The 21,620-nt window shown below is 34.9% G+C and overlaps 1 protein-coding gene across 1 annotated transcript in view; it reads left to right on the top strand.

Moving 5' to 3' along the window:
• Window positions 1–21,620, top strand: part of MTREX (Mtr4 exosome RNA helicase) — a 76,268-nt gene that overhangs the window by 5,316 nt on the left and 49,332 nt on the right. The window contains exons 2-12 of the mRNA XM_037530800.1: window positions 923–1,060; window positions 2,687–2,753; window positions 6,786–6,848; window positions 7,588–7,700; window positions 12,009–12,183; window positions 13,246–13,336; window positions 14,546–14,670; window positions 15,430–15,528; window positions 16,406–16,508; window positions 18,678–18,809; window positions 20,762–20,841. Coding sequence (XP_037386697.1) covers window positions 923–1,060; window positions 2,687–2,753; window positions 6,786–6,848; window positions 7,588–7,700; window positions 12,009–12,183; window positions 13,246–13,336; window positions 14,546–14,670; window positions 15,430–15,528; window positions 16,406–16,508; window positions 18,678–18,809; window positions 20,762–20,841 — 1,186 coding nt within the window. The remainder of the gene's footprint in view (window positions 1–922; window positions 1,061–2,686; window positions 2,754–6,785; window positions 6,849–7,587; window positions 7,701–12,008; window positions 12,184–13,245; window positions 13,337–14,545; window positions 14,671–15,429; window positions 15,529–16,405; window positions 16,509–18,677; window positions 18,810–20,761; window positions 20,842–21,620) is intronic.

Here is a 21,620-nt window from a genome sequence, read left to right as displayed (position 1 = left end):
TTTATTTTCTATATTCTCTTAATAATATCTTTTGACTAATAAAAATTTTTAGTTTTAATGCAGTCCAATTTATCAAGCATTTCGCTTAAAAATTTCATGTCCTATTTAATAAAACTTGAAAATAAGCTTCTCATTTTCTCTCCCAGAAATTTTGTTGATTTTTGCCTTTCACAATTGGTTCTAAAATGCATGTGGAATTGATTTTTGTGTATAATGAGGAAGGGGGTTAGCTTGAATTTCCTTTGCATCTTAAATCCATCAAACACCATTTATTGGCATTGGTTTTAACTAATGAATCCAAGCACACACAAAAAAATACTCCCAAATAGTGATATCAAAGCCATTACAGAAATCATTAAATATTTACTGAAGGTGCTTATGTAACATCTTAATTTTTTTTTTTTGTTTTAAGATTTATTTTTTATTTATACAATAGCTGGGGTACAGGCTAGAGAAGTGGAAGGGTGAAAGGATTCACCAGAGACAGAGTGGGGAACAGAACAGGCAGAAAGACCGAAAGCACTGCTGAGGGGAGCAGCAGGAGTGACAGGAGAGGTCTGCTACGCCATGTGGGAATCTTGCTGGCTGTCCAGGAATTGAACCCGTGCTGCAGAGGCTGCGGACAGCTTTACAGCGCTGCGCTCAACCCGCTGCACCACTGGCCAGGCCCCCTTAATGGTGTTTTAATTTAGTCTTTAAGAATATTGTGTTAATAGTTGAGGTGAGTTGCGAACTATTTGAAAAAGAAATGTAAAAGGAGTTTATTAGATAAATAAGGGTATTCTCAGCTTCAGTTTTGATTTGTAACATCCATTTACGAACCCTTTTCTGCTAATGGTATATATTATGTATGAATAATATTTTATGAAATATTAAGTAAAACTGATACCATAAAGTTTCATTCTAAACTATTTACTTTCAGGAAACGTTTTGATGGTAAATTACAATCAGAATCCACTAATGCTGGGAAAACCAAGAGAGATGCAGATTTTGAGGGCACAGATGAACCCATTTTTGGAAAGAAGCCCAGGATAGAGGAGTCATTAACTGAAGACTTAAGGTAGTTTTTTCACTGTTATAAACGCTATTAACTCTTAATTGAGATGTGACATTTTAAAAATTGTTTATATGTTTTTACTTTATGAAGGTATTTGCTGAGTTAGGGAAATGAAGATAAATATATAAGCATATGAATATAGAAAATGTATGTAATTTTTGGGAAATGTAAGACAATATATAGAAGAATCATCCTTTTAATACTTCAGAATCCAACTTTGAGAATCTTGAAGCCCAATTTTTTATTTTATTTTTTTTAAGATTTATTTATGCATACAAGAGCTAGGGTACAGGCCAGAGATGCAGGGGGTGAGAGGATCCACCAGAGACGGTGGGGAATAGAACAGGTAGATTGACTGAAATACACTGTTGAGATGAGCAGCGGGCGAGATAGGAGAGGTCTGCCTTGTCATGTGGGTTTCTCCCTGGCCGGCCGGGGATTGAAATCATGCTGCAGAGGTTGAGGATTGCTTCATAGTGTGGTGCTTAACCCCTTGCGCCACCAGGGAGGCCCAAAGCCCAATTTTTAAAAAAGAAGAAACATGTTTCCTTCGTCAGAGAAAGCATTGAATGTTTCAAATGTAAAATTTAAGGAAGGGGATTCCAAGAAGAGGATTACTAAAAAGTGGAGTAAAGGGAAAAAGACTAAAATTGACCCTGTGGAAGGAAAAAGTGAGAAGGAACATTACGAGGAATTAGATTTTCTCCGTCACATGTAGCAATAGAGTGGCTATGAGTCCTCCCAAGACTGCTGTTAATGAGGGAAACCCATTGATAGCTAACTGAAATAGCTGGCATTTCTCTGACTTTGAAAGCTGAAACTTTCTTGAAGTTAATGTGAATTTCTTAAGTTGATCTGGTTCCTTTTATGGAAAAGCTTTGTTTTTTCATTTTTGTGTGCCATGTTCTAACTTTGCACTACCACAAATAATGTACTCTTTCTATAATTTTACTTTACCCTTTAACTGTTATGATAAAAAAGCAAAAGTAGCCCCTATAAATAGTAATAGATGGGTCAATGAAATATTTAAGATGTACCATTTATCTAGCTGATGAATGGAATGGGCTAATAAACGATGTTGGTAATTTGAAATCATTGTTGCGTCTTAAGCATGATTTGTTATTTGAAGTAAAATTCAAAAAGTGCAGTAAATATGAGGATAATGAATCTTACAGAGAAATACATTTATTTTCAGTTGATCCACAATCATGTCCTTTCACTATAAACAGAGAGCCTAGATGGGTATGCTTAGGCTTTGGTGAGAATGAGGAACACGTCCATCATTTATAGCAGCATCAGTATTTTATGCTTTATGTACTGTAATGGTTCTAGCTTTGTATTTTGAAGTAGTGAGGATGCTTTAAAAGAGGCACTTTTTATTCAAACATATTAGAACTAAGCTGACAAAATTCTTTGAAATATCTATGTGGATTCTGTCTAATAAGAGATGTTAACTGACCATTTTGAATTCTCAGCATGTATTTGTAAATTTTTTTTTGTATTTTCTTAACAGCTAAATTTTTCCTATTTGGAATACTGATAATTGGGCAGTGTCATTTTTCTGATTAATGCATATGGGAGATTTATCTATTTATAGAAAAATAATGTCACTAACACTTTTTTTTTAAGTTTGGCAGACTTGATGCCCAGAGTCAAGGTACAATCTGTTGAAACTGTTGAAGGGTGTACACATGAGGTAAGGACAAACAGTGTACTCTAGGTTGGTTTTACAAATGGGATTTTTGCTTTGCTATCTGATCAATTTAACCTTAAGGGCTTTGCACATAATAAGTAGTAACTATGTAGTCACACATAGTTCAGTGGAAGGAACTGGGAGGGACCTCTGTTCAGATATGAGTTCATTCTGGCATGGCACTTTTCCTAGCTTACAGTCTTAGCTTAATCTCTTACACATTTTATTTTTTACATTTTAAAATAATTATATATTTACAGGAAATTGTAAAAAAAAGTATGGAGAGTCCATGTACATTTCACCTAGTTTTCCCCATGATCTACATAGTATCCATGATCTATGAGACAATATCAAAATCAGGAAATCAACATTGGTATAATTCACAGATCTCATTCATATTTCACCAGGTTTAGATGTATTGGTGGGTGATGTGGGTGTGTGTGGGTATGTGTTGAGGAGGAGAGCATGGTAGTAGTAGTTTAGTGCAGTTTTATCCCATGTATAGACTTCTGTAATGACAGGTTACAAATGGGTTCTGTCATCACAGGCATCCCTCCTGCTATTCTTTATTTTCACATCTGTCATACTCCTCCCTTTCTACAATTAATCACTGGAAAAACTAATGTGTCTTCTTTCTTTGTAATTTTATTGCTTCAAAATTGTTTTGTAAATGAAATGATACAGGGTATAACCTTTTGAGATTAGACTTCTTCCAAACCATAATTCCATGAGATCCATAGTTCACCCCTTTTTATTGTTGAATGATACTGTATGGTATGGATATACCATTTTGTTTAACCATTCATCCATTGCAGTACATTTGGTTTGTTTCTAGTTTTTGGCTATTAAAAAATAAAACTGTGAATTTTTGTGTACAGGTTTTTGTGTGAACTAGGTTTTCTTTAATTCTTGTAGGAAAAAATGCCCCAAACTACCACATTAATCTTTTTTAATTTGTTAATTTGGAGTTACATGATGTATCACATGGAAAGATTATATCAGAAAACTAGGTTAATTATCCAGTACAGAGTAGGTGTTCAGCATCTGTTTAAGTCAAGTAACTACCAATTTTGCAGGCCATGTGCTTTTTTTTTGACTTCTTATGACTGGTATCTTGCAGTTTTATTGTTCTCTTATAAGATGATGGTACAGATCGCTTTTAGTAGCCATTTAGAAGTGAGTTTATAAACATCGGAACATAAGGAAGTTACAACACTAATTCTATTAAGCCTTCTATCTTGACAGTATAACCTAACAAGTTATTATTGGTAATTGGGAAATGTTTTTAAGTCAGTTGAGTAAGTAGAGTAATACCAAATTAACATAACTTTTGATATAGATTTAGAAGTATTGTTTTTTAAAATCTGAAAGTTTCTTATATTCCTTTATAATGATGTTTAGTTTGGCAGGTTTAACACTCGATTATTCATTCAACACTTATATTAGACCCTATTCTATTCTTTAGTCTTACAGAGATTAAAAAAAAAAAATCCACAAACACAAATTTTGCACCGAAGTCAAAAGTTATGTCCTCCACAATATTTTGCAAGCCCTTCATTTTGTCACATCCACTGAAAGGAAATATCACTGCCTCTTTTAGGCTAAGGAGGGTTGCTTGACCAATGTACTTAGTTATATCTTAGCCTGCCTCTGCAAAGCCTTTGCTCAATCCACCTTCCTTGACTTCCCTTTTCTCTGGTCTTTCCTGTCTGCATGTGAAGATTCAAAATCTGCTCTGTTTTTCTAGGTGCTTGCAACCCCATTGTTGTTTTTCTTCCTTGTGGCTTGTGGTCATTCAATACATAATTTTTGAGTGTCAGGCACACTTTATTATTCATTGAGTTTAAAGAGGGAAATGAGACATAGTCCCTTTCTTCTCAAAGTTACTATTGAGTGGCCTTGTAAAATTACTGTCAGGCTTCTTAACCTTTCATTCATCTTTTAACCTATTACAATTAGATTGCTTCTTCCCATTTCTTTCAAACTGATTTGGCAGCAGGTAGATGCTAAGTCTTTTTGGCTCTTGATTTTTCTGTTGGTTTTCTGACTCCTTAGTTTCTGCAGACTTTTTCTCTTCTACCTTATTATATGTTAGTATTGCTCAAACTATTTTCAGAAAGTAAAAGCAAAACCCTTTGATTCTCATGTTTGTAAAAATGTAATTTGTTCTTACTGCTGCTCTTAAATCTCAGAGATTCTAATATCTTAATTGCTTCATGCTAGTATTCTTTGTTTATATTGTAGGAACAGCTGTGTGGGATATCAATAAACTAACCAGATATGACCCTGCAGGTTAATCAGATTTTGATGTGTATCACACCATGCCTTAGGGTCAAACCCAAGCTTAGAAATTTGACCCACTTTGCATTGGGTGTTGTGCTCTCTGAGTTAAACTCACTTATATCTTAGTTCTAACAGACAGAGGTATATATAAAAAATTGATGTCCTTAACGGGTCAGTAGTCCTCTTATCAAACTAGTGGAAGTTTCTTGGGATCATAATAAAGGAGAATATGTGGTCTTTTTTTTTTTTTTTTATAAGATTATTTATTTATACAAGCACTGGGTACAGTCAGAAGCGCGGGAGGGTGAGAGAATTCACCAGAGCCAGAGCGGGGAGCAGAGCAGGCGGAAGGACTGAGGTACACTGCTGAGGGGAGCAGCGGGCTCGGGGATGAAACCGGCACTGCAGAGGCTGCGGGCAGCTTCGCAGCCCAGCGCTCAACCGCTGCGCCACCAGGGAGGCCCGAGAATATGTGGTCTTAAGGGAAAGACTAACGAAACAATTTTTTTTTTTTTTTTTTAATAGAGGCATGATCCATTTATTTGTTTGCTGGTTTGTTTGTTTGTTTTGTTTTTTGTTTATACATGCACTGGGTACAGTCAGAAGCGCGGGAGGGTGAGAGAATTCACCAGAGCGGGGAGCAGAGCAGGCAGAAGGACCGAAGTACACTGCTGAGGGGAGCAGCGGGCGGCAGGAGAGGTCTGCGCGCCACGTGGGACCCTCCTCCGGTGGCCGGGGAACAGCTGGGGATCGAACCGGCGCTGCAGAGGCCGCGGGCAGCTTCGCAACCCAGCGCTCAACCGCTGCGCCACCGGGGAGGCCCTAACGAAACAATTTTTGTTTTCCACAAGAATCCATTCACTCACTAATAGAGACAGCTCAAAAGTTAACTCCTAATGTATGATCCATAAGCTACCAAATTCTTACTTTTGTCTCCCTGTTGAAGGTTCCTTCTAGAATATCACATTTCTTCTAATAATCATTATTCTTGGTATAATTCATTGGGTTTCATAATTCATTGTTTCACTTTTTGAAATTAGGTTCTAACTAGAACCTTTCTGAAATGCTACCTGCATTACCTTCATTGTGATTGAGTTGCAAATATTCCAGCAGTCTTTCACATGGTAATTACCTTCTTACATCCATTGAGCTCTTTTTGTTTGTTTGTTTGTTTTTTAAGATTTATTTATTTATACAAGCACTGGGTACAGTCAGAAGCTTGGGAGGGTGAGAGAATTCACCAGAGACAAAGCAGGGAGCAGAGCAGGCAGAAGGACCCAAGTACACAGCTGAGGGGAGCAGCGGGCGTCAGGACAGGTCTGCACGCCATGCGGGACCCTCCTCCAGTGTCTAGGGAGCAGTGGGGGATCGAACCGGTGCCTCAGAGGCTGCGGGCAGTTTCGCAACCCAGCGCTCAACCGCTGCGCCACTGGGGAGGCCCCATTCAGCTCTTTTGAGCTTTCATTAAAATTAAATAATACAGTGTGGAAAGTACAATACAAATATAACTAGGATAGGTCCTATACCTTAATAAATAGCAATTTCTTCAGGGAAATAGACTTTCTTGCTTTTAATTATGTTACCGTTAGATGAATACTAGTTGCAGCCTTAGCTTTTGCCTTGTCCTTAAAGGCAGTTACTTAATTTTAGTGTCTAAGATTATCAGAAACTCGAGTTCATCACATTTAGTTTTCAAATTATTGAGTACTGAATATTTCAGTTCTTTGAGTAATACATTGTTGTTAACATCAGGTTGCGCTGCCTGCAGATGAAGATTATTTACCACTTAAGCCTCGAGTTGGAAAAGCTGCCAAGGTCTGTATTTGGATGATACTATTTATATAGTTTTCTGAGTTTCTCTTTTTCTTAAAAATCTTAAGTTCTTTGAAATAAGATTTTTTTTTTGCTTGCTAGTGTATATACAAGAAGCCACCCATAGTCAAATATAGTGAAAACCAAATCGGTAAACAACCATGTTGAAAACGTGCATCATGTGATGAGATTTTTAAAATTAGTGACTATCAACCCTTTTAAAGACTAATAAAAGTTAATGTTTTCTCTAGGAAAAAACGCATGTGTGCAATTAGGTTTGCATGCAGTTTTAGCTTCCACGTCATTTTCCCTAAATAAAAAAGACCTGATGGAGTAAGCATGAAGTTTTAAATTCTAATAGATGTATTATTCGGCCTCACTTCCTTTGCTGAGTGAGCTTAGGTGAGGAACTTTATTTTTCAGAGCCTCAAAGTTCTCCTTTTTGAAAGAAAATAACTTTTAGGAGTTGTTACGAAAATTAAAGATAATGTATGGCAAATTTTGCCTGTAACAAAGCATAGTTTTGATAAATGGTAGTGATTTTATTGTGATATATATATAAAAGAATAGTATAGTAATTGAAAGATAAGCTGAATAATGTGCTTCTGGTAAAAGATTTTTACTCCTCTTGATTTCCTTTAGTGGATGTCATACTTCCTAAATAGATTCTGTCTCTTGATTTTACGTGAGCTCTACTGTGACAAGTTATTTTCATACTTATATTAATATTTTGCTTTTATAGGAATATCCATTCATTCTTGATGCTTTCCAAAGAGAAGCCATTCAGTGTGTTGATAATAATCAGTCTGTGTTAGTGTCTGCACATACATCAGCAGGAAAAACTGTATGTGCTGAGTAAGTAGCTTTCTTTTCAAATGAGATTTAAAAATAACTTGAAAAGTTTCAAGTTTTTTCTGTTTTATTTCTGCAAATAAGGACAGTTTTCCTTTTTATTTTGGTCCCTTTAATTTCTTATTCTTTATTGAACCGACTAGCATGTCCTGTGCAATGAGTAGAAATGATGAGAGAGGAAAACCTTTCCTTGTTCTTATTAGGAGAGAAACACTCAGTCCTTTATTATAAAGCATGTCATTACCTGTATTGTTTTCACTGATGTCTTTTACCAGTTTAAAGGAGTTCCCTTCTATTCTTAGTTGCAGAGTATATGTATAGCTATTGGATTTTGTCAAAAACCTCTTTTCATATATTGAAATGATGCATTCTTTTTTTTTTCATAGTAAATTTTTTTTTTTAAGATTTATTTATTTATTTATGCTAGCACTGGGTACAGTCAGAAGCACTGGAGTGTGAGAGAATTCACCAGAGTCAGAGGGGAGAGCAGAGCAGGCAGACTGATGAAGTACACTGCTGAGGGGAGTAGCGGGCGGCAGGGGAGGTCTGCACGCCATGTGGGACCCTCACCCGGTGGCCAGGGATCAAACCGGCGCCGCAGAGGCTGCAGGCAGCCTCGCAACCCAGTGCTCAACCGCTGCGCCACTGGGGAGGCCCTGATGCATTCTATTTTTTTGTTCTGCTATATGATGAATGCAAAGACTGGTTTTCAAATAATAAACAGCCTGATATAAACTCCATTTTGTCATGGTGTAAACTTATATATTGCTGGATTAGATCTGATGACAATTTTTACATCTTTGTTCATGAGAATTGGTCTATAGTTTTGTTGTAATGCCTTTCTTTGATTTTGGTATCAGGGTGATGTTTTCTCTGTTCTCTTTTGTGCTTTGTCTATAGAGACTGGTCTATAAATTTTTGTGTTTCATTGATTTGTAATTGTCTGTTTTTGCTTTGTTTTGTTTTGTACTGTTATTTTTTTACACTGATGTCATATTTGGTTTCCCTATATTTCTGCTGTAAGTGAAACCATGCGATATTTTTCTTTTTCCTTCTGGCTTATTTCACTGAGCATAATTCCTTCTAGCTCCATCCACATTGCTGCGAATGGCATGAGTTTCTTTTTTGATTGCTCAATCATAATCCATTGTGTACATATGCCACATCTTCTTGATCCAGTCATCTATTTTTGGGCATTTGGGTTGTTTTCATGGCTTACCTATTGTAAATGGTGCTGCAATAAACATAGGTATACAGGTGTTCTTTAGAGTCAATGTTTTTGTGTCCTTTGGGTAGATCCGTAGGAGTGGAATTGCCGGGTCATATGGTAGCTCCATTTTTAGTAGACTGAGGAACCTCCAGATAGCTTTCTGTAATGATTGGACCGGTTTGCACTCCCACCTGCAATGTAGGAGAGTTCCTTTTTCACCACATCCTCCTTGCCAACATTTGTTGTTGCTTGTTTTTTTGATATGTGCCATTCTCACTGGTGTAAGGTGGTATCTCAGTGTGGTTTTAATTTGCCTTTCCCTGATTATAAGGGATGTTGAACATTTTTTCATATGCCTGTTGGCCATTTGCATTTCCTCTTTGGAGAAATGTCTTTTAAGTTCCTCTGCCCATTTCTTTTTTTTTTTTTTTTAAAGATCTATTTATTTATACAAGCACTGGGTACAGTCAGAAGCGCGGGAGGGTGAGAGAATTCACCAGAGCGGGGAACAGAAAAGGCAGACTGATGAAAAAATAGACTGCTAAGGGTAGCAGCGGGCGGTAGAAGAGGTCTGTGGCGCCATGTGGGACAGGGATCGAATCAGCACTGCAGAGGCTGCAGGCAGCTTCGCAGCCCAGCGCTCAGCTGCTGCGCCACCAGGGGAGGCCCTCCTCTGCCCATTTCTTGACAGGACTGTTTACTTTGTTTTTGTTTAGTCGTGTGAGTTCTTTGTATATCTTTGTGCTCAGTCCCTTATCAGTTGACTGGAGCGCAAAGATTTTTTTCCCGGTCAGTGGGGTGTCTCTTCATTTTGGTTAATGTCTCTCTTGCTGTACAGAAGCTTTTCAGTTTGATGTAATCCCAGGTGTTTGTCTTTTCCTTGACTTTCTTTGCTTTGGGTGATGAGTCTTTAAATATGTTTTTTGAGGGGTATGTCTTGTAGTGTTTTACCTATATTTTCTTCTATACATTTTATGGTTCAGGTCTTATGTCCAGTTTTCTTATCCATTTTTTTTATGTGGTGGTCCAGTTTTCCCAGCACCATTTATTGAACAAACTGTCCATGTTCCATTGCATATTCTTTGCTCATTTGTCAACTTACATAGTGATTATTATGGCTGCATTTACATTTGCCTTTTAGTGTGTTTTCTATGTCTCTTAGTTTTACTGACTTCTGTTGTGTTTAACAAATATTTTTCAATATAACATTTTAATTCCTCTGTTGATTTTTTCTCTTCATTGAGCTATGTTTGCAGCGGTTATTTTAGAGCTTACAGTATGCATTTTTTACAATTCCTGTTAAATGTTGAAAACTTTGCTCTAATATTTCTTCCTTTTGTGCAATTTTTGTCACATATTTCAACTACATATGCTATAAATTTAGTGTAATACAGTGTTATAATTTTTGCTTTAAACAGTCTTGTGTTTGTAAAAGTATTACTTGAATAAAAGAGAACTACATATGCACACACATAGTCAATATTTCCCACATTTTTATCATTCTTAAAACTATATTCTTTTCTCTGGATTTGAATTAAAGAATTTTTTAAAGAATACTTATCTCATGCTAGAGGTGTTTGCAATGAATTTCTTCAGGTTTTTATTTGGAAATGTTTGTATTTCACTTTTTTAAAGGATGATGTCACTGATTATAGAATTATTGGCTGATAATTTTTTCTTTGAACATTCTATAGTCATTCTACAGATATTGTTTCATTCAACTCTCTTGTTTACAGTTAGAAGTCAGCCTTGTACTTCTGTGTTTTCCAAACCACTTTGAAGACTTTGTAATTTAGCAGTGTGACTATAGTGTTTCTAGGTGTGGTTCTTTTTCAAGTTTCCCAGGTTGGATTCATTGGACTATATCTGTAGATTAATGTGTTGTTTTAAAAATGAATTTAGGAAGTTTTTCATTTAATTTTTCAAATATTTTTTCTGTCTCAGCTTGGAACTTCCGTTGGGACACTTGAGATGGTCCCACAGATCTCTTAATGTCTATTTTTCTTCTATTTCTCTCTTTTTATTTGTAATTTCTATTGATCTGTCTTAATATTCCCTAATTCTTCTCCTTTCTCAAATAATCTTGTGAGCTTGTTTGGTGAATTTTTTATTTCAGTTGTACTATTTACCTGCAGTTTTCATTTGTTTATGATCTTACAATTTTGCTTTGTATGTCATGATTAACTGTTGAATCATTGTGTTTTATTGTCTTTATTCCTTATAAAACCGTTTTCTTACATTTTGCATACATTTTTCTAAAAGCTGCTTTGAAATCTTTGTTAGATACAATATCTAGGCCTATCCATAATCAATTTTTGACTATTTCCCCTCCCCCCAGTATAGATCACATTTTTGTTTCTTTTTATGTCTTATTTTTTCTTGAAGTGTATATATTTTTGATAATATATTGCAGCATCTCCTTATTTTTTCCTTTCATGCATATCTCTTAAAATTCTTAGTTGATTAAATATGGATAATTAAAAATTTTTTATTTCACTATTTTGGGTAGATGACTAGAATAAATACTACTTTCATTTTCCCAAATAGGTCATAAATCTGTTCTAGACATAAACTATGTCTCATGTGAAGATTTGCCACAATGCTAAGCTTAGTCCTGATTTCATGGTCTGTGTTTATTTATTTTAGATTTATTTATTTAAATTCATTTATGCATGCAAGAACTGGGGTTCAGGGGTGAGAGGATTCAGCAGAAACAGAGTGGTGAGCAGAACAGGTGGATCTACTGAAATACACCCCTGAAGGGAGCAGCAGGCGAAACAGGAGAGTTCTGTTGCGCCGTGTGGGTTAGCTTTCTGGCCGGGAATTGAGCTTAGGCACCAATAGCTTGATAGCAGTGAGACTTTAACAAACCCTGCGCCACCACAGAGGCCCCATACTCTATGTTTAAATACTTAAGTGAATCCTCTTTAATACAACAAACCAACTATGTTAAATTCTATTAACTATGGAAGAACTTTCCTGTAATTTCATTTGAGATTAGTGATTAGGGACAATTTATACAAAATTTACATACTAATAGAATTTAAAAAATCATTTAAAAAGTTTTGTATATACTTTATTATTTGCTTTCATATTTTTAGGTATGCCATTGCATTAGCCCTAAGGGAAAAACAACGTGTGATATTTACCAGCCCAATTAAGGCTCTGAGTAACCAGAAATACCGTGAAATGTATGAAGAATTTCAAGATGTTGGTCTGATGACTGGAGATGTTACTATTAATCCTACAGCATCTTGTCTTGTTATGACCACAGAGGTAAATTATATGGTGATTCTTCCAGTATTTCCTACTTAAATTTAATTAGTGTCTATTCACTTAGAACATCTCCTTTTGGTACTTGATGTATATAGAGAAAAAGTAGTGCTATCTATTCTGAGTAGATTTACTAGAAAGGAAACAATTCATCTTCAGAATGTCAAATAATTGTATAAATTTAGTTGTAAATAAGCAGTAGTTTTGTTATCTGTAATATACAGTTTTTGTCTTCATGCATTTTAAAAGGCTTAGTGTTAGTAACATGAGAGTACTTTGATAGCTTGCTATACCAGTTCGAAGGATTTGTTCCATGTGATATTTTTCTTCTGTATCTGAATGTCAATCCAGATAGATTTAAAGCACCCAGTTGTGTTTAGATTCTTCCCAGAATCACATTTATAGCATGTTAAGTTTTGCATGTATTTATAACATTATAACACTTTGTTCAACATTTGAACACTGATTAGCTGTCTTTACTGTATTAAAGTACTTTCATACATATTTGAATTATATCCTTGCATTTTACAAGTGGAGGGTAGAACAGTGTAAAATAACTTGTGGTTTGCAGAGATAGCTAAAAGAATTTGATCACTTTTCATTTTGGTGCCCAAGGTAAGTTTATTTTCCATTTTCAGAACTTCCATCTGTAGAGGATATGTTATAACTCTAAAGTCAGATTAATGTCAGAAAGTTTACCCATTTAGGAGATGAGGCCAAAACAAATAGGTAAAGTAAATGGGATCCAGTATGCTAAATAGAAGATAATTTTAAGTTGCTCTCTTATCCTAGAAAGTTTGTGGCTTTGATAATACTGTATCTAGAAGGAAGAGCCTTCATACTGAAGATATATACAGAAACATGACAATAATTCTTACCATGAATTATGTATGATTACTACCAATTGTTGAGAAGTACTTTGTTTTATGAGAAAAGGAATACTATTTGATTTATGGATTGTATATAACCCTGAAATTAATGTTTCATTAAAAAATTTTTCATTATTCCTTGATAAAAAGTATTTGTTATGACAGAATCCTGTTAAATCTTCTATTTTTTTCTTAGATTTTGAGAAGTATGCTCTACAGAGGTTCTGAAGTAATGCGAGAAGTTGCCTGGGTTATATTTGATGAAATTCATTACATGAGAGATTCAGGTATGTTCTGTCATATTTTGATTTGTATGCCATATATTTACTTACTAAATATGCCATATATGGCATATTTGTATGCCATATATATTGTATGCATTGGAAGTTTTCAGTAACTAGTTATTTTGTTTTTTAATTTTTTTTTTTGTGGCTAGAGTTTCAGTAAACAAAATTGTGGACTACATGATATACTTCCAGTAGGACTCATATAACTACAACTAGTAACTTGCATGAGAAAATGCTAAGTAAAATAAAACAAGTAGAATTAAAACTAGTTTGCTTTTACTAGAGAATTCTCTAATATAAAGTTAAAGAATTTCTCAAACTTCTCACCTACAAAATTACCCTTTTTTATTTTATAAAGTTATTAAAAAACTAACAGCATATTTATGGTTAAACAAAATGAGGATTATGAAATAAAATGAGCAAAAAGAAGAGATAAATATTTTATTTGAACTAATGTACTACTCATAATGGAATTTTGAATGCAGTGGGAAAGCAAATGTTAGTAAACACATTTAGTGTTAAATGTTTAATATGTACACACTTAAAATTCAGTTTTTATTGAAACAAAAGAACTGAATTAACCCATATTTATAGTGAAAGCAGTACAGTTTAGGTAGTTATTTACTCTTTAAAAATTTTAACATTTCCAGATTCATAAAATTAAGTTGTCAATAGAGTTGTGTTGGTTTTAAAAATCATGAATCCTTTATTGATTTTTTAATGTTAGCAATAAATCAATTCTCACATTGATTTTTCCAGTTTTTTTCCATTTAATAAAAACTGACGTAATTTTGCTATTAATCAAATCTTTCATCTCTACACATGAGGGTTATTAGGACAAAAGATACCAGATAGAATAGTATTTATGTCTCTTCAAAATTTGTTGTTGTAGCTTTCTATAAGCCACTAGCTGCTTTTCTCAAAATGAGACGGAACTATTTTTATTATCATAGCACTTTCGTTGGACTGTTTGAAAAGATTCAATCTGGAGCTTCTATTGGCAGGTTTTTCAGAGAGGTTTGGTCTACTAACTTCACTGGATTATTTCATGATTAAAAACTATTTTGCAGTAAGGCTTCTGTGGCTAAAAATACCCTTGTGTAAAGCATTCCTAATTTTTGAAGTTGAGAGAAAATAATTTTAGATACTTGTCAGTAAAGTGACACGAAATTCTGAGGTTTTTTAGTTTTAGTTTTTGCTTTTTCCCAGAGCGTGGTGTGGTGTGGGAAGAAACGATTATTCTGCTTCCTGACAATGTCCACTATGTCTTTCTTTCGGCTACTATTCCAAATGCCCGTCAGTTTGCTGAATGGATTTGCCATTTACATAAGCAGGTATTTTCTTTCCTTTTTTGATGTACAGGTTAATTTTACTATGTTCTGTACATTGTTCCTAATGAAAACATTTTATGTGAAACTATTTCTCACTCAAGCTTATCAAAACTGACTGCCTACCTTTTCTTTTTAATTGAGGCAACATTGACTTGCATAATTGTTGATATTTTGGACACATGGGATTCCCCCTCAGGTATCACTGCCCTAGTGCAACTCCCACCAAATCACTCAATAGTCCACCGCCATTGAATAGTTTTTCTAATTATGAATTACTGCGTTTCATTTCAAACCCACTATTCAAAATCTCTTAGAGTTATGTCTTAGAAACTCTAAATTTAAAGAGCTCCCAAGATCCTAATAATCTGCTAGGTTGGAAAACTATTGAATTTACTTGTGAGCCATGAGTATAGAGTAGAGCATTTCCTGTAGGATTGCTCAGAACCAGAAATCTCCTAAGGATGTGATTTGATTTTTCTCATGTGAATACATAAAACTTTTTCCTATTTCCCTTTTGCTTAGTTCAGCTTAAGCAGCAGTGTAGAACCTTACAATAAGCATGTGTTCATGTGTACTACATTTTTATTCTCAATTTTATTTTCCTGTCCTTGTTTTACCTTTACACTGGTATCCTTACAGTGGTTCTTTTTTTAACTGTTGAACTCAAAATTTTATTTCCCCAAGGTCTTTTAGGTCGGTCAGATACAAACTGTTATTTTGAAAAAATCCAATTTTTAAATTTAATTATCTTTCTTTTTACAGCCTTGTCATGTAATTTACACAGATTATAGGCCTACTCCTTTGCAACACTACATTTTTCCAGCAGGGGGAGATGGTCTGCACCTTGTGGTTGATGAAAATGTACGTATAATTGTCATTCTTTTATCTATAATGTTATGCTTTGTTTACACCGGTTTTTTGTTAATTCTTTTATCTATAATGTTTTGCTTTGTTGTTTACACCAGTTTTTTGTTAAGTTATAAAAAAGAACGGGGGAAATTAATGTTTTTTTCCTTAAATAGTTTTACTGTCCAAAATTATTTTGGGGGTTTGGTTCCCCCCCCCCCCCCCCCCGGTGTATGTGTGTTTTTAGTTCAAATATTATTATCTTTAAAACTTGTTTTTCTGATGCATGAAATGGATTTATTTTGCTTCCCAATATTTTATTTTATTTTTTTAGGTTTTTCTGATTTTCTTTTATTTGTTTGTTTTTTAAGATTTATTTATTTATTTATACAAGCTCTGGGTACAGTCAGAAGCGCGGGAGGGTGAGAGAATTCACCAGAGCCAGAGCGGGGAGCAGAGCAGGCAGAGGGACTGAAGTACACTTCTGAGGGGAGCAACGGGCAGCAGGAGAGGTCTGCGCGCCGTGTGGGACCCTCCTCTGGTGGCCGGGGAGCAGCTGGGGATTGAACTGGCGCTGTAGAGGCTGCAGGCAGCTACGCAACCCAGCGCTCAACCGCTGCACCACCGGGGAGGCCCTGTTTCCCAATATTTTAAAATGTCTTGGGAATATTTGCTTTGGACATGCTTCTTATGTTTTGCTTTTCCAAGTTTTATTACCCCTTCATTACCTTTTACCATACATCATTTTTCAATTATTTTTTTAGTAATCTTCGTTATAATTGTTGGATCAAATTATTTTCATTAGTTGAGGAAGTTTTGTTTTGAGGTATGACAGATGTTTGGATTCTGGCTTATCATTAGTGAAATTATGTTGAAAAATACGTGATTCCAGGGTGACTTCAGGGAAGATAATTTTAATACTGCAATGCAAGTACTTCGAGATGCTGGTGACCTGGCAAAAGGAGATCAAAAGGGCCGGAAAGGAGGAACAAAAGGTATTTTGGAACTTCATTTGTGAGAGAATTTTACATGTAAATTGTGTATTCAAATTACATTATTTTTATTTAACTTTTTTCTCAAAGCTATATAAAGATCCAGCTACTGTATGATAAAATTAGATGAACAAAGATTTGTCTTTTTCCTGTATGACAGTTATTGAGCGATAAGTGACATACTATGCAATTCACCTATCAGAGTATACAATTTGATGATGATTAGTAAATTCACTGAATTATGCTATGTTACCATCACCACAATTTTTTTAGAGAGAGAATTCTCATGCCATAAGAGTCACTGTTTTTAAGTGTTATTTCTGTGAATTTTAATATATTTACAAAGTTGTATAGCTACTATCTATAATTCTAGAACATTTTCATCAATTCAGAAGGAAATCGTGTACTCACAGCATTGATTCCTCATTCCTCCCTTATTTGGTACCCTCATTCCTCAGCCTTAGGTAATCACTAATGTACTTTGTTTGTTTTCTTTTCTGGATATTTTGTATTAATGGAATCATACAAGGTCTTTTGTGACTGGCGTCTTCCATTTAACGTATTTTCAAGGCTCATCCATATTATATCATGTATTCGTACTTTATTTTTATGGTCAAATAAAATTCCATTGTATGAATATATAGCATTTCATTCATCAGTTGATTGACATTTGGGTGGTTTCCATTTTTTATTGTTTTTTTTTTTTAATGTGTTTAATTTGCTTTATTTTTTTTTTTTATAATAAATTTTATTTTTATATTCCCCCATACAATTGCAAACGCCCCATTCTGACCCCAATCCTTCCCCTCCCGCCCCCCATCCCCCAAAAAGTGTCTCTGGTTCATAGTTTTTTGTTGATTTTGATTTCACTTTCTTATGTTCATTTTCCTGGTCCCTTATTTAAGTTTTCTAGATTCCTGCTATGAGTGAGACCATCCGGTATTTTTCTTTTTCTTTCTGGCTTATTTCGCTGAGCATGATCCCTTCCAGCGCCATCCATGTTGCTGCAAATTGCATGTGTTTATCTTTTTTGAATGCTGAGTAATATTCCATGGTATATATGTACCACATCTTCTTGATCCAGTCATCTATTTTTGGGCATTTGGGTTGTTTCCAAAGCTTAGCTATTGTAAACAGTGCTGCTATAAACATAGGGGTGCAGGTGTTCTTTGGAATTGATGTTTCTGTGTCCTTTGGGTAAATACCTAGGAGTGGAATTGCTGGATCATATGGAAGCTCTATGTTTAGTAGGTCCAGAAATCTCCACACAGCTCTCCACAGTGGTTGGACCAGTTTGCACTCCCACCAACAGTGCAGGAGAGTTCCTTTTTCTCCACACCCTCGCCAACATTTGTTGTTGCTAGTTTTTTAATATGTGCCATTCTCACTGGTGTAAGATGGTATCTCATGGTAGTTTTGATTTGCATTTCCCTGATGACAAGTGATGTTGAACATTTTTTCATATGCCTGTTGGCCATTTGCATTTCCTCTTCAGAGAATAATATGGCTATAATCTTTTTGTGTTATCTCAGGTTTTTGTGTGAACATATGTTTTTCATTCTCATGGGTGTTTACCTAGGAGTAGAATTGCTGAGTCCTATGGTAATTACATATTTTCACCTTTAGAGTAACTGCCATATTATTTTCCAAAGTGGCTATGCCATTTTATATTCCCATTATAAGGATATGAGATTTCCATTTCCTCCACATCTTTGCCAATATTTACTATAATTTGTCTGTGTGACTATAGTCATGTGTTAGGTATGAAGTGGTATCTCATTGTGGGTTTGGTTTACTTTCCATGTGGTTAATATTGAGTACTTTTCATGTACTTATCAGTTATTTCTGTTATCTGTTCAGATCTTTTGGCAGTTTAAAATTGGATGGTCTTTTTAATTGAGTTTTTTTACATTCTGGATTCTCGACCCTTATTAAATATGTGATATGCAAATATTCTCCCATTCTGTGTTAGTTGTGTTTTCACTTTATCATTGATGTCTACAAAAGTTTTTAATTTTTGTGAAATTCACTTTATCCTTTTTTACTTTTTTTGTCTGTGCTTTAATAGCTAAGATTGCTTTGCGTAGCTCAAGATCATGGAGGTTTATTCCCATATTGTTTCAAACAGTTTTCTAGTCTGTGGTTCATTTTTAATGAACTCTTTTTTTGTAGGGCCATCAAATGTGTTCAAGATTGTGAAGATGATTATGGAAAGAAATTTTCAACCTGTAATTATTTTCAGTTTTAGTAAGAAGGATTGTGAAGCCTATGCACTTCAAATGACCAAATTAGATTTCAACACAGGTACTGTATAATTCTGTATAGTTTTATTGCTAGGAGAAAATAAGTATAAATATATTTCTCTTAAGACATTACCTATTAAAAGCCATAGTAAAAAGAGAGACATTATTGTATATTGTTTGTGTATGCATTTCACCTTACATTTACAATAGTAGTTGCACATCAGAGTTGTAAAGCTTTAAAAGGCCCTTAATTTATCATTCCTTTTATCTTTTTTATTGGAAGGTATAAGTACATTGTTATGTATAAAATCCAAAGGACCCTTTTGAGAAATACCGGAATTATACCTTGTTATACTTCATTGCCATAAATTTTTTTTTAAAGTCCTATTTATGCATACAAGAGCTGGGGTACAGGTCAGAGATGCAGAGGGTGAGAAGATTCACCAGAGACAAAGTGGGGAACATAACAGGCAGATGGACTGAAGTACACTGCTGAGGGGAGCAGTGGGCGAGTTAGGAGAGGTCTGCTGCACCATGTGGGTTGCTCCCTGGCCGGCCAGGGATCAAACTCATGCTGCAGAGGCTGCGGACAGCTTCATAGATTGCGTCTTAACCCCTTGCGCCACCAGGGAGGCTCACCCTAAACTTTTTACTTATTATTCTGGTAACTTTTGGGTATGTCTGCTGGTCATATCACCTTTTGTATAGAAAATACTGTGCTGGATTCTTCTAGAAATCCAAACTGGGAAGACCTACCTGACCTTTAGTTGACTTTGGTATAATTTTTAATAAAGTATGATAAGTTCTAGCAAATTGTATCGTTTACATATTTTTTTAAGATTTATTTTTATATATTTATGCATACAAGAACTGGGGTATAGGCCAGAGGTGTGGGAGTGTGAGAGGATTCACCAGAGACAGAATGGGGAGCAGAACAGGCAGATCTACTGAAATTAACTGCTGAGGGGAGCAGCGGGCAAGATAGGAGAGGTGTACTGCACCATTTGGGTTAACTCTCTGGCCAGGGATTGAACTCATGCCACAGTGGCTGATGATAGTTTGATAAAGCTGAGACTTTAACCCCTGTGCCACTAGGAGGCCCTAATTTTCATATGTTAATGGTAAATATAATTCACTTGAAGTCACACAGATAGTGGCACAGCCTAGCCAAAAGTTGCAGCATGCCTAATACCAATTTAGTTGACATTCACTTCAGACTTTCTACATATATGTAATTCTGCACAGAATAAATAAATCACAAAATAAAAAGTAAATCATCCAAATGCACAAAATAAATCATCCAAAATCAAATTTTCGTCATAATGTTTACTAAGGAACAGAAGTAAATCTTTTTATTTTAAAGGTAATTTTTAGTTATCTATGGGTAAAAGTAGCAAATGGTAGATAACCCATGTAGTATCTTAAAATCAATAATAATTTAGTTTTTAGTTGACAAATTGCTCTGCTTAGAAATGTTTTCTTAAAACTGCCAGTGTGGGATATGCTTAAAATTGCATGGTTACATATTTATTAAAAAAAAAATTTATCAACTACCTATTATTAAGACAAGAAGGCAGTGTAATGGCTAAGAGCATAGACTTTGAAATTGTTGATTTGTTAATAGCAGTGCCCAATATTTGCTCTAAGGTTTGTTTTCCTTGATAATTTGTCCTGTGATTATTAAACTATTGCTTTTAGTTTAATTATTGTTATTTCCATATGATGATTCTTTTATTTTTTGGCTGTCAGATATTTTGAAAGGCAATACATTTTATTAAATTACATGGTAATTTTTACCTAGTTTCCCTTCTAATTTATACATATTTATATACATGCACTGGGTACAGTGGTAATTTTGAAGTACACCTAGGTTTTGGGACCCTCCTCCGGTATACCTGAGGCCCTCCCTTCTAATTTAAATACTGACTTTAACCTTTTCTAGACTCTTACTCTTTGTAATTGTGAAGTTTGGTATCATTTAGATATCTGTGTGCCTTGGGTTTTCTTTCTTAGATGAAGAAAAGAAGATGGTTGAAGAAGTATTTAGTAATGCAATTGATTGCTTATCCGATGAAGATAAAAAGCTCCCTCAGGTTTGTGTTTAATGTACCAAGAAAATGTGGATATTAATAGCATGTATTCACTTGGCATTTCTTGGGTTTATTGCAGTATTGAACTGTTTCCACATTGCAGTAAATACGTTGCACTGAACACTGAAATGATACCTTGATATTTTAAACTTCTTGCAAAGGTAGCATGAGGAAAGATTTGCTGTCTGGAAGATCAGTTCTCTGAAAACTAGATAGTATGAAAATTACTACTTCTATTCCTAATACCACAGAAAGTTTAATGCTAGGTTTAAGTCACTATATATCTTAATTCATAAGGCAACCAGGCAAAACAACAGAGTACATCCAATTAAAATCATTTTTACAGTGAGGAATTTAATGTTTATTTTGTTTTAATCCTGTAGTTGTTTTCCTTTGACCATTGAAATTGCCTGGGGTGCTACTCCCAGAGATTTTGATGTAATGAGTTTGGTGGGTGTCCTAATTAGTAGACTCTTTTAGACTCTCCCCAGGCAGTTCTGGTATGCTATTAAGCCTGAGAACTGCTTTAATCTAACATATGAAAGTTTTGTTTTATAAAAAGAAAAATTAGGAGGCCCTACTCTGCTTTACGAATGATTGATTTATAAGGGATTTTTGATAAGATTGCAGCAACATTCTTCCTGGTGTTTAAAATAGCATTTAATTCACAAAAATATTTTGTGAGTTTTCTTCCCAGCTGAAATACTAGTATATCTCAGGGAAGAGCCATATCTTCTATACATCTTTCTTACCCTGGCACATTTCTAATGACATTTGTATAG

The sequence above is a fragment of the Talpa occidentalis genome, unplaced genomic scaffold, assembly GCF_014898055.3.
Source record: "Talpa occidentalis isolate TD23 unplaced genomic scaffold, MPIMG_talOcc4v2.1 talOcc4.6, whole genome shotgun sequence".
NCBI classification, from domain to species: domain Eukaryota; kingdom Metazoa; phylum Chordata; class Mammalia; order Eulipotyphla; family Talpidae; genus Talpa; species Talpa occidentalis.
Note: the sequence above shows the minus strand (reverse complement) of the source record. Positions and strands in the feature narration are given on the sequence as shown.